Below are 12,831 nucleotides of genomic sequence, written 5' to 3' on the forward strand. Positions count from 1 at the left end.
ACGTGTGTTCACGAGGCTACGCGCGTGTCATTTTCTAAAATCAGTTAATCCGGTTATGCAAGTTAGCGCTATGGTCATTTGAGACAATTGGCCCATTGGCTTGTTGACTCTGTCAGTTGACGGGCGTTTGAGAGCAGGAAGTCGGTACGTTTGTTTTATCCTCCCGGCCATGTATTGTCCTGTATGTTACCGACAAATGACTCCATTATAAAGTACTTTCGTCGGACAATCCTATTTAAAAAAAGACCTTGTTCGCATCGTCGATTTCATTCATGTCATCCAATGGATGTCCATTGCACGGCATAGACATTTCTCAAAGATGGCCACAATGATAGTTTTTGAGCAACACACATATAGCGACCTTGATCGCATGGACGGTACATCTAGTAGAGGGCCTACCCAAGTCAGGTATATCGGCTCCTGGTCGCCATTAGAGAAACTTTCGGCTTCAATGGCCTCGCTCATTTAGCATATCAAAATCGATACTAGGTTCTTCACCATTTGCCCCAAATAAATGTTTTTGGGCACATTTCCTCTTGGCAACATTCTCGGGTACTCGGAAAAATTGATGATCATAGCCAAAATAGAGAGCAAAAGAGCATTTGGACTCAGTCTAACACAATAGTATACAATGCCATATATGTGACTATTAATCAGGATCGATCGCATGACGTCATACGGCGGAACCTAGTAAGAGGAGGTCAGGACCCCTAGAATTGAGAAGAACGATGTAAGTAGAACGAACTACCTATCTATGTGATTCACATAGATAGGTAGATCTATGTGATTCTCAACGAGGCCTCAAGCATATATAAATGTAGTCGTGAAAAAAAACAATTTAGGTTATTTTGTTGACCTTACTATTATCTGTCTATCAAATTTAATTTTGGTAATTGCGGTTGATTTTTGCTGCGATTTTCGCTGCTAACTGCGATCATCGTTCAAATCACATTAGCGTTAACTATTTATATCGGAGTTATTTTTTATACGGGCGTAGAATATAATTTTCCAATTAGCCAATCTATTTATAATTAGGTGTAGATGTGTTTAGAGCATTAGGTCTACTTGTTCTATTGACGTTTTAATATTTCTAGTATTTAAAAAAGTTGTAATATTCATATCTAGTAATTCAATTATTTAAACGAGTTTTTTAAAATAAGTATTTACGTAAATAAATAGTTCAACTTTATCATTGCAGCCGTAAGACTTCCACTGTTGGACATAGGGCTTCCTCATGATTTCGGACCGGTTGGAAGTAGTCTGCATCTAGCATCTGCTGCAGTCCACCTTGCGGACCTACTCTGTGCTGGCTGGTCTATGGTATCTACTCAAGACCCTAAGGCCCCAGTAGCTATCTGTTCTGTGCGCTATACCTGGCCACTACAACTTCAACTCGCCAATCTGCTGAAAAATGTGTGCCCCTTTCGTTTGTCAATGGATCTTCACATTCCTGATTCAGTCTTAAAATAAATATTTAAATCTGTGATATGATCTGATAAATACTTTTTAATAAAAGAATATAAAGTAAATAATTATTTAGTGTCATATTTATAACTGTATTTAAGTATGTAATGTCTATGGAATTGCATCTAAAAAACTGTTTATTTTTCAATACGCTACAAAAGAGTGGTACGTCTAGTTTTATGTAACGTGTAAAATAATTTCTCAGTGTTTTTATACAAAATATACCAGACCGAGAAATGTCGCAGCATGCGCATTGTTCATTGTCACTCTTAGAACACGCCACATCGGAGTACGACAATCAATTTCATTAGGAAGTTCACGTAAGTTGTTCTTCCTGCAAAGCATTGTATAGACATAATGATCTCTTAACCGACTACCATAGAGAGATATTTTTTTGGTGTAAATCTTGCTTGTAAGTACTATATTGTGGGGTGACTGACGGGTTACATTTTTTGTCATTTTGGATAGTTGTTAGAACCATTACTTCAACTAAAACACCTTAGTGGCTTTTGGGACAAGGTTTGTCGTAGGCACGACTTTAACTTGTCTCTGGAATTATGTCTGATAATAAGTTTCTTTGTTTGTTTCTTTTATTTGTTTCTCTATAAAAAAGCATTTCAACAAAAGTCTGCCGAACTGTTTAAGTAAACGAACAACGTTACATGTGAATTACGTTATATTAAATATGTGAATGTATTAATGTAAAAATTATGTTTTATCTCCTCCTATTTAAGGCTAACGATAGAATAGTGAAATAGACATTTTGAAATGAGACGAAATCTTGTTTAAAATTTGATAGTATTACGATTATTGTTTTAAGAAAGTGTAAGTATAATATTATGTGCGGTATATACATAATGAAGAGATATAAGAGTAGTGCTTGAATACTAGTAGGCGTCAGTATAATACAAAAATTGAGAAGGTACAAACATTGAAAAAGTATTACGAGATATTGTAAAAAAAAGTTAAAGGCACTTTAGATTGTATAGTTACCAGTATCTTAATATTTTCCATCACTTATCTTTTGTTATACAAATAATACGTGTAGATACGGAGACCATCGCTTGGATTTATCGTATTTGATTATGATATACAATCAATTATTCAATAGACAAGTGCTAATGTAAAGGTTGAGCAATCGTCCTATGCCACACATCTTACCATTTACACAACGCGAATCCGTATTTGTAATTGTGGACAAATTTTCAAAGTTTGCTTTCTTTATTTGACGTTATAGAATATTTACGTCGTCCTAAATGCGAATAAAAAAATCTCTTATTCAAACATCTCGTGTTAGCTGGTGTGAATCCCTCCCTCAGAAGTTTTATTGATCTACCAATATTTAAGTTGTTTGCAATAAGTTTTTTTTATTAAATTAATATTTCCTATCAATTTTTATTTATTGTCCTATGTCCCAAATATTAAGTATTATTTTTAATTAGATTATGTATAATTTTATTATAAAAATTATTATTTTTATTTTATTTTTGAACATATAAATGTAATAGGAGAATACTACTTTGAAAATGAATTAATTTAGTTTGAATCGCTGTTTAAGTTGTTCAGAAAAACGAAGTACCATGGTGTGGAACCGATTTTATATGATTTATTTACAATTCCTATATTTAGATTCACAATAAAGAGTAAAATAAATAGATAAATACGCTATTTCCAAGAAATAAAGCGTATCGATTCGTAGAAATGTGTCGAATGAGATATTAGCAAATTGCATTTACTTTATGTATACATTATTAAGGTTTCATATAAATAATCTTCGGGGACACGTATTGCAAGGTATTTTTTTCTGTGTCTGTTAATAAAGTCCCAAATTTACGTGCATTAACCCACCCGAACATAAATTTCAATTACGAATGACGAATTATCGCGATTGAAGAAGTCAAAAGGTCAATGACAGGATTTTGAGTTGGCATGGATCATACGTCTGTAGGTACTATGAAATGCATACTTTATTAATCCGTTATTAAGCTTTGTCTTACAATATGTATATAACACGTAGCTTTAAAAGTTAAGCTCGCAACTGTGATAACAATTCAATAAAAAATTGATTATATTTCAGACTGATCCCTTCTTTTATTGATTTAATATATTTTATTAATTGTAATAGCTATTTACAAAAATATTACGTACATTGCAAGACTTTAGTAATAACGCAGCTATAGACATCTTATATTTGACTACATCCTAACACATACTTATAACATTTTGATTGACGTCAAATGTTTGATAGCGGGCACAATTGTTTTTAAACGGTTTTATTTAATTTGACCCGTACGGAATTTATTTGTTTGGGTCAAAATTAGAAATTGAAATTTAAGCACCTTCCCGTTGTTAGATTGATCTGAAATTTGGTACACACATTTAATTTAGATGACAATACAATATAATAAAATCAATAACATTATAAATTTAAGATGGCCGCCGATACAAAACGGCGGATTATATATTTTTCCTTAACCCCCTCAATATGGGTATCAAATGAAAGGGCTACACTAGTAAAACACGATGATTATGTCAAAAATTTAAAATTCAAGATTGACGCCGTTCCAATACCAATACCAACACCAAAATTTGGGTATCAAAAAACCGTTTAACTTAAAAGGTTTTTAAATGTATTTATAATTTGCTGTATTTTTTCTTGTTGTTTTCCTGATAATGTTCTGTTGTCTGTCTGTATGTTTTAGCAAAAATATGGAAAAAGTAGCAAAACACCTGTCGATTAATTTTTTGATAGACATGCGAAGATTTGCAAGAAGCTAAAAACTAATTGAACGGATTTCAAATATTATTTCAGGTTGATTCCGATTAAGAAAACGAAATTTAGTAACATTTACAAATTACTTTGGCTGATGTCGATAATAATGTCAGCAATAAAAAGAATCAATAAACAAAAAAGTCATAATCATGCACTTTCATTAGCGATTACCTGCGTCTCTAAATTAATCGGGAAAATACACTGAAAGCACATAACACAAAAGAAAATCGATAGCAATAAAACAAGCAATAAACTACAACTGCTTATATGACAATGGATTTACCTTTATCTCGTGTGATTTAAACACGGAGCAAAAAAATTTGTACTTGGTATATAATTGTTTATTGCACTCACTATAGTAACGTTTCATACAGCAACAGCAACTTTATCGCGAAAATTTATTGTTAGTTTTGATTGCTATCTATAGCTTTTATGAAGGTTTTAAAATCTTTTTGGATTCCAATACATATGGACATCTTTTTTAAAACCATAAGTATTGACTGGGTGGAACCACATCTTACAAATTGTAATAGCATTATTTTAATTTTCTGCTCGTATAAATAACTCGTCTATTTGACCACTCATATTAAACAATTTAATAACAATAGATACTTAAAATTATCTATCTGTCAAATAGATTGAACTCCCTCATATTTCTTGATTCATTGGCTTTCAAACAAACAAGAGACTAAAGTATTTGTCAAAAAGTGATCGAATACTTCGAAGAAAGAAAATATTTCGGTTCTTGTGTCATTGGTACACATATTCAATTTTAATTTAATTGCAACTTTTTATTCCTTCCAATGTAATAAAACCTTTTTTCTTTTTCTTTTCGATTTTAATATAATTGTCTTATTTTATTTTGGTTTGATAAACGAAGTTTTAAGTATTCTTATATATTATTTTATTTTTAAATAAAGCACGTTCCTTATTATAAGGAACATAATAGAGCTAGATTTTGTTTGGTCTTACGTTAGGAAGGGTTCGATACTGTTCTCGATTTAGGTATATTTTATGTTTTTTTATTCATGTACACTTAATTGTGTTTAGAGTTTTTGCGTAACTGTACGCCGCCGGCAATCGACGACTTTCCGGCGGGGTTTTTCACGGAGCAGCAAAGGCAGCACGGTGCCATCGTTTTGCACGCCTTCATCTCTATCTACCTGTTCGTGGCGCTCGCTGTGGTCTGTGACAAGTTTTTCGTGCCGGCGGTCGATAGAATATGTCACGGTAAGTATTGCCCCATTTTTTTTCTGATGTGTTACTATTGCAGCTAAACGTAGTTAAAAATATTTAATACTATTGAGGCAGAAATTCTCCGTTTTTTTTTACAGAAATTATATTCTAACTGTGCAAGTGCAATAGTCGCTAGCTGTCGCCAACTTTTTTGTACAATAAAAAATAATATTTTTTTACATATGGTGTTTATAAATTTTCTTCTTCTAAGACACATCAAACATTATTGGCCAATTTATATATTTGGTATTAATTGTGTAGTCCAACTTTATAACCCAGAATTGTTATAAGAAATATAATTTATACGTGATTTTTGTAGGGTTATGTGTAGGATTGATTATTTAAATATTTCAAAATTAAATCTTAAGTTAAGTAGTTAGTTTTTGGTTTTTTGACTATTAGAAAATTTGTATGTGTAGATATAAAGTCATAACATTATTGTGTACACAAAAAGTTTTTAACGAAATACTTTTCAGCTTTAAATATGACAAACGATGTTGCTGGCGCGACGTTTATGGCGGCAGCTACTTCGGCACCAGAACTGTTTGTGAACGTCATAGGAACCTTCATAACTGAGGGAGATATTGGAGTCGGCACTATAGTTGGATCGGCGGTCTTCAATATCCTAGCTGTAGCCGCTTGCTGCGGTATTGGTGCTGGGATGGTAACAGTTTCACCGTTTTTTTAAATTAAAAATTTTTACATGAACATACATCATATTACATACTAGTAGTCGCCCACTGCACGTGGCCCCAAGTTTCTTTTGTGAGTGTTATTTCATAAAATCTATACCAGGTCATTTTTAACATGAAAAAAAAAACTTTACTCTGCTTCGCAAGGTGTTATAGTTGTGGTAAAGAAGCAGGAAGAGAGTACACAACAAGACGTCTTTTAAAACAGTCTGACAATACTGATTTATGCTGACACACTTTCTGTCAGATAAAAAGTACCCATGTGACTTCACTGCCAAGACTCTTGTCATAAAATTCGTTTACTGAAGAATATGCCTCTTCCGTTAGTTTACTTTTAATACGCGATTTGATTTTTATAATTAAGAAAAGAATGAAAAAACCTTATGGTACCAGAAATATTGTCATAAGTCAGTACATACGTAGAAATCTCTTACATGTTATTTATTAGGTCAGTGAAGAAGTTTTTTTTGAAAATGCCTGTTTGTTTCAGGCTTATTTTGATGATAATAAACAGGCTACACTAAAAAAGAAAATTCTCTCATTTATTTTGCTTTCTGCCGAAATGTGCGAATCTAACGAAGAAATTCGAAACTTTTATAAATTTTACTTCAAAAAGAAAAAATGTACCAACCATTCTTTTCATGGCACACCTTTTTCGTTTTAAAATTCTTTGATTAAATTTTACCAGAAAGACAATTAAATGGAAAACTTTAATTTTTCATGCATAAAATTTCGCTTTAAAAAATTACAGACAATTTTCTTTATTTATATTTGTAATGTTTTTAATTCGAACAACCAGCTATAATAATGTGATAAAAAGTGAGGTGAATTTGTTCATAAAATGTAAATTCTATATTTATTTTTCCAAATCAATTTCATTACCTTGAAAGCAATTCCGTCCGATAAAACGCACTTTTGCCAACGCTTTTTCTAGTACTCAAAAGAGTCGTAATAGCTTTTACTGGCATAGTCTTCAAAACTTTCTTCGATTAGGTTTTTACCTCTTCAGTCGTATCAAAACGGCGTCAAAACGATTTGGGACGATTTTTTGACGCTTTTCTTCCAAGAAATTGGACGATTTTGTCACCAATCGTGACATGACGCGTTTAAGAAACAAAACATCCTTTAAAATGGTTTAGGCTCAGCTAAATGATGTTCCGACTTTTGACAAACAGACTCTTGGTAAATATTATATACAGTTCTATCTACGAAAAAAATTATCTGCGTTTTAAATGACAATTTCACTTTACTTTTAAATCGCAGTATATATTAATATAAGTTTCTATAAAAGACTTTGTGTACGTTGTATTATCCGAACTAATACATATGTAAATTTGTGAATATAGTTGCAATATCTCATTAATGTCAATCTTACAGGTAGTTCCTCTGGACTGGTGGCCATTGACACGTGACTGCTTGGCATACGGCATCACAGTTTCAATACTTATCTGTATAATGCATGATGAATATGTTCAATGGTATGAGGCTTTTCTACTCGTGATGCTCTATGGCGTTTATATTTGTATCATGTATTACGACAAGTCTATTCAAAATTTTGCTAAAGGTAAGTCGACACAATTGTTAGTTATTCTAATTGTTTCTCCAAACTTACTCTTTCGAGGGCAAATGTGTACGATTTTACTATGCATTTCTAAGGTCTCTAAATCATTATGTAGTAAATTTAAGGAATTCATTGAACTCTTCTTGAAATAAAACAATATTAATATTTTATTGTATAAGTAATCTTCAAACTGTATACATTATGAAGAATTTTTAAATGGTAAAGCTTGGGAATGAAATGCTGGACTGGTACTAAGGATATAGTGACTACAAAAAAAATCCGTACGAAAACCCAAAGTATGGGTGTGGGACATTCGTAGCTTTAAGTTGAAGGATGGCCTTTTGAGGATAAAAATAAGACTTCTATAAAAGCTTAAAAATATACAAAACAAATAAAATAAAAATATACCCAGTGGTACCAAACTTTTTACGTAACTTAATAAACTACCTAATTTTACTAAAGGTTATTAAATACCTAATAAAATGTAGATAATAATAAATATCAAACATAAATATAGTAAAACAAATAGATATTTCAGCAAGAGACGATTCTTGTAATAAGAGTGCTTATATATATATATATATATATATATATATATATATATATACATAAAAATTATTTCTACTCATATTACACATTACAGGGTAATTTGAAACAAATTTATAAATGGAAGACAAGCTGTATAATGTCTTACGAAATTCAAAATCCCTGCTTTTTTATGTAATGTCATATAAAAATGTAATGAAATTTCTTAATTACTTAAGTGGTTTTAATTGTATTTTAGGTAGTTGGAAGTGCGTGTCGGAAATGTTGAAAAAAAATGAGGAGAAACAGGAGGGTTCATACACTGCCGGATGTGGTTTGTATTGATGATACGTTAATTTTTTTAAAATCTGTTTTCTTTACTAATTTATTTGTATGTACTTACACCCTAAACTGCGCTCTCTTTCATGTCTCTCATCTTAGTCCAAAGGTTGTCAAGTAGAGATCGCCACAGCGATAAGATCGCTTCTTGTACCATAAAAATTGTTACTCTTTTTCCTCTATTTATTGTCTATGGTGTAGAAAAAAGTGTTAATAAATAAATAAATGAATTACTTATCATTAATAAAATTTCAGAGTTAAATGAGTCTAAGGTATCTTCGTCGCATAACAAAAACGACGTGGTAACGGATCACTACCAACATAATGGAAACATAAAATGCCTTTCGCTTTATCGCGACGGTAATCAGAAGAGACTAGAAACAATTGAAGACGAGGACAAGAATATAAATATTCAAGTGGAACCCAAGATTTGCGAAACGGAAATTGCCAATCAAGAAGATAATAATAGTAAAGGCGACGTGGAAGATGCAAACAGAAGTGAAACCGACGAATATGAACATTCACTTTGGAAATGGCCCTCCGGAAGAAGCAATCTCACTAAGGTATATTGTTTTAGTTTTAGGCATTACTCTTAAAATTGCTTTTAAATACTCTAACACTATCTTGTTTTACAGGTTACGTGGATTATAACTTGGCCGATCCATCTGGTATTTATGTTCACAATACCCGATTGCGAAAAACCACGTTTCAAGAGTTGGTTTCCGCTCACGTTTATTATGTGTATCGTGTGGATAGGATCTTTATCATACATAGTCGCGTGGATGATCACAATTATTGGTTTGTTTGCAATTTATAATCAAGCATTTGAACGTAACATTGTTTTATTTGTCAATAACTTTTATTGAAGCGTGTTTTACTTATAAATATTTTTATTAAAAATTTAGATTTGCGTTATTGTTACCATTTTAAATAGTATTTTAACGTATATATTTTGTTTTGCAGGAGACACATTAACGATTCCGGATTCGGTTATGGGAATAACATTCCTTGCTGCCGGTACTTCTGTGCCTGAAGCTGTTTCAAGTGTGATTGTTGCTAAACAAGGTATAATGGAATATCAATTGTAATATCATAATAAAACGAATCTCGTACTGAAATAAAAAAAAATAACATCATTTCCTCTTCAGGTCATGGTTCAATGGGTATAAGCAATTCTATTGGTTCTAATACTTTTGATATACTGCTTTGTCTCGGATTACCTTGGCTTATCAAAGCTTCTCTAACTCCGGCGGAGCCTGGAAATTATTGGGTAAGGTATTTTGTAATTTTTACAAAATAGCTGGCGAGTTTTGTTTATAGCATAGCGACTTGCTTTGCGATTGTATGCACAGCGATTTTTTATATTTGAGATATAACTATCTAAAGATAATTTGTAATGTTAATAAATTAAAACTATTGTGTCGCTGGTAAATGGTAACTGTATACGTATCGCTTTATTATATGTTATATCAATAGGTGAAGATAAACTCGATGGGTCTGGAGTATTCAGCCATATCGCTGCTGTCGACGCTCTTGATGCTATATCTCACGTTTTGGTTCAACAAGTTCAAGTTGGACGCAGCGGTGGGACGTGCTTGCCTCGCGATGTACGCCATGTTCCTTGTTCTGGCCACCCTCATCGAGCTGAACGTGTTCTTCCCCGTCAACGTGCGCACATGCAAAAGAACCGAATTAAAGTCCTAATTAACCGGAATAAGATCTAGTGTAAAAACAGAGCAGGCTCGTTCTGTTTATAACACAGTGTGGAATAACGGTTGTGCCTGTCTCAATTTCAATTGGAATCTATTATTGAATTGATCCATGAAAAATTGTTTACCTCGTCCCATTTGTAAAGTACGTACTTTAGCCGTCTATCTTTTTCCTAGTTGATCAATTGTTTCCTGTTTTTCTAGTTAAGCTCTTAAAAGATCTTGATACGATCGCTGTTATTTATTAATTTAATACACATTACAGTAACAAGTACAGAAGTACAATTAGGTCTTATTGCATTCCACGATTTTTTACAGACAATGTCTAGATAGATTGTAATAGATTTGTATTTTATTATAGAAAGTGATGAGTAAGACCAAAAGAGAAGAATTATAAAAATTTACTAATTAATTGTACTACTTAAATGTATTTATGAAAAATAAAATACATAACAATATACATACGCTATTAACAATAAAAAAGGAAACAAAGAATCCAAAAGTATTCAAGACAACTATTATGGAACATACAATTGTAATAAAGCCAATGCAGCATCATAAGCCTTTAAAAAGTCCGAAGAAATTTAGTTCTTCTGATTAGCATAGGCCGGCAGTACGTATTTTACAAATGAGTCTTTTTAGAGCCGAAAGCTTTTTTCATATTTTTATAGGTGAATAATATTTAATTAATGTATTTAAAAAAATAATGGTCGGTTGTCAACGTGTAAAATGCCACTACATAGGTATCGTATAAGTGAAAAGGCTCAGTTACAACAACAATTGCTTGAAAGGTACCACTAAAAGCAATTAATTAAAATATACATACATTCCTCGAGTTTTCTGACTCCTAGATCTCAAGAGGTTCATATAACCGGCAACCAGCATGAAAATTGTTAACGTTAATTTTTATTATATTAAAAAAATTAGCTTTACTATTGGATTTAATTTAATATAATTAAACATAAATTATGTTTTGCTGCACAATAAAATTATAGTTATTTTTGCCTTGTTTGGTACAATAATGTAAACCGGACTATTCGTTGTTGTAAATAAATACATTATTATTGATGTAACAGAGTTAAGGTTATTTGAATATATTAATATTTAAATTAATTTCTATTGATGTTTCATTTCAAGTTCTATTTGCCGCGCCCAAATTAGAATTTATTTTTACAATTTATTTTGCCCACACATGTCGAAAAAGTCTGTAGACAAAATTCAAATGGCTCCTTTCTCGAAAAACAATTTTCAGTTTGCATTTTTTCCGTTAAATATAATGTTTTTACGTTAGCCGAATTTATTGAATTTCAGAAAATTTGTAAGTCAGCATTATATATGTTTAGTGATAGTGGCCGGCCCAATAACTTGATATCGTAATTTGTTTATTGACGAAAACTCTTAAATAGCCCTGCCATAGTAACTTTTATTTTATTATTATTTTGTTGTATGTTTTCGTAAAAATAAACAAAATAAAATGAATTTGGTTGGTGTTTAATGGCTATTTATATATGTATAATATCGCGCTGGTTTCTTTTTTTTAAAAAGAAGAAGCTAAATAAAGAAGTGACGAGTAAAGCTTAATGTTTTTTTAAAGTTAGAAGGTCAAGGTGGTAGATGTATGGCTCCTTTTAAGTCAACGTGGATAGAACTTCACCTTGTAATGCTTTTTTATTTGTAATGCTTTATTTTTCAAAAAAGAAGCAATATGTTTTGTTTAAGTATAAGAAGAAATAAATTTAAAAATAACCACTGACACAATTTAATCATATTATTATTGTAAAACAACGAGGAAAAAGAAGAAAATTATGAAATTTTTCGTATAATAAATTCTCTAAATTCTTAGATAACTTTCTAATAAAAATCTATAGTATTATTGTACTCTTAGTTGCCAAAAATAGCATAATATGAAAAAATATTAGAAATATGTAATTATATTCCCCGCCCGATCGCAAAGTTAGGTTAGGTTAGGTTATGTTTCAGTTATCTTAAGGGTCCATAGTTCACGGTTTCAGTTGACCCATCGTATGAAGCAGCTTATTAACTGACATTTCTGTATGTGATTAGGATTAAATAATTATGGTTCGTATGAGAGTTTTTCGATGTAATTTTTTATAGTCCACACCGATTTTCTTTCTTCTTTCTGATGCGCACAAATATCATGAGATAAAATATTATTATACAAACAATAAATTAATTAAATTAATAAATAGTCTTTTCTTCTCGTTCAGTAAAGAACGCTGGTATAGTAACGTCGTAGTAAACTATAGTTGGGAGATTAAAATATTGGCGTCGAAATCATAGGAAGCTTAGAGGTGCTATGCTATCTCTATTTTATTCCACATCATCATCATTTGAGCTGTGGGATTTCTAATTTGATTTTGTTACAGTGTTTAAATATCAAACGAGATAAATAAAGTATAATAAATGGTATAGGCAGGTCTACGTTCAATGGAGAAATTTATTGTTTTTTCGACGAAGCGTTTCAAGTGATATCTTACGTTAACCAACAAAGTCATGATTTAAATCCAGATA

General features: G+C 31.5%; 1 protein-coding gene across 1 annotated transcript; it reads left to right on the plus strand.

Moving 5' to 3' along the window:
• Positions 1-5,300: 5,300 nt before the first annotated feature.
• On the plus strand, positions 5,301-10,703 carry zyd (sodium/potassium/calcium exchanger zydeco). Its single transcript, XM_068761328.1, has 9 exons — positions 5,301-5,467; positions 5,950-6,137; positions 7,543-7,729; positions 8,511-8,585; positions 8,846-9,153; positions 9,226-9,388; positions 9,554-9,655; positions 9,739-9,860; positions 10,067-10,703. The coding sequence occupies exons 2-9, from the start codon at positions 5,958-5,960 to the stop codon at positions 10,292-10,294; spliced, it is 1,365 nt and encodes a 454-aa protein (XP_068617429.1). The 5' UTR covers positions 5,301-5,467; positions 5,950-5,957; the 3' UTR covers positions 10,295-10,703.
• The last annotated feature ends 2,128 nt before the right edge of the window (positions 10,704-12,831 follow it).

This window comes from Battus philenor, unplaced genomic scaffold, assembly GCF_028537555.1.
Source record: "Battus philenor isolate CCGP_79_NKW_IND1 unplaced genomic scaffold, ilBatPhil1.0.hap1 SCAF_1, whole genome shotgun sequence".
Taxonomy (NCBI): domain Eukaryota; kingdom Metazoa; phylum Arthropoda; class Insecta; order Lepidoptera; family Papilionidae; genus Battus; species Battus philenor.

What these genes read in the sequence shown, in the direction of transcription:
- zyd (XM_068761328.1), top strand. Translation starts at nt 5,958, where the DNA reads ATGACAAACGATGTTGCTGGCGCGACGTTTATGGCGGCAGCTACTTCG. An exon ending in TTCATACACTGCCGGATGTG is followed by an intron (nt 8,586 to 8,845) that starts GTTTGTATTGAT and finishes ATAAAATTTCAG; the next exon opens with AGTTAAATGAGTCTAAGGTA. An exon ending in GAAGAAGCAATCTCACTAAG is followed by an intron (nt 9,154 to 9,225) that starts GTATATTGTTTT and finishes CTTGTTTTACAG; the next exon opens with GTTACGTGGATTATAACTTG.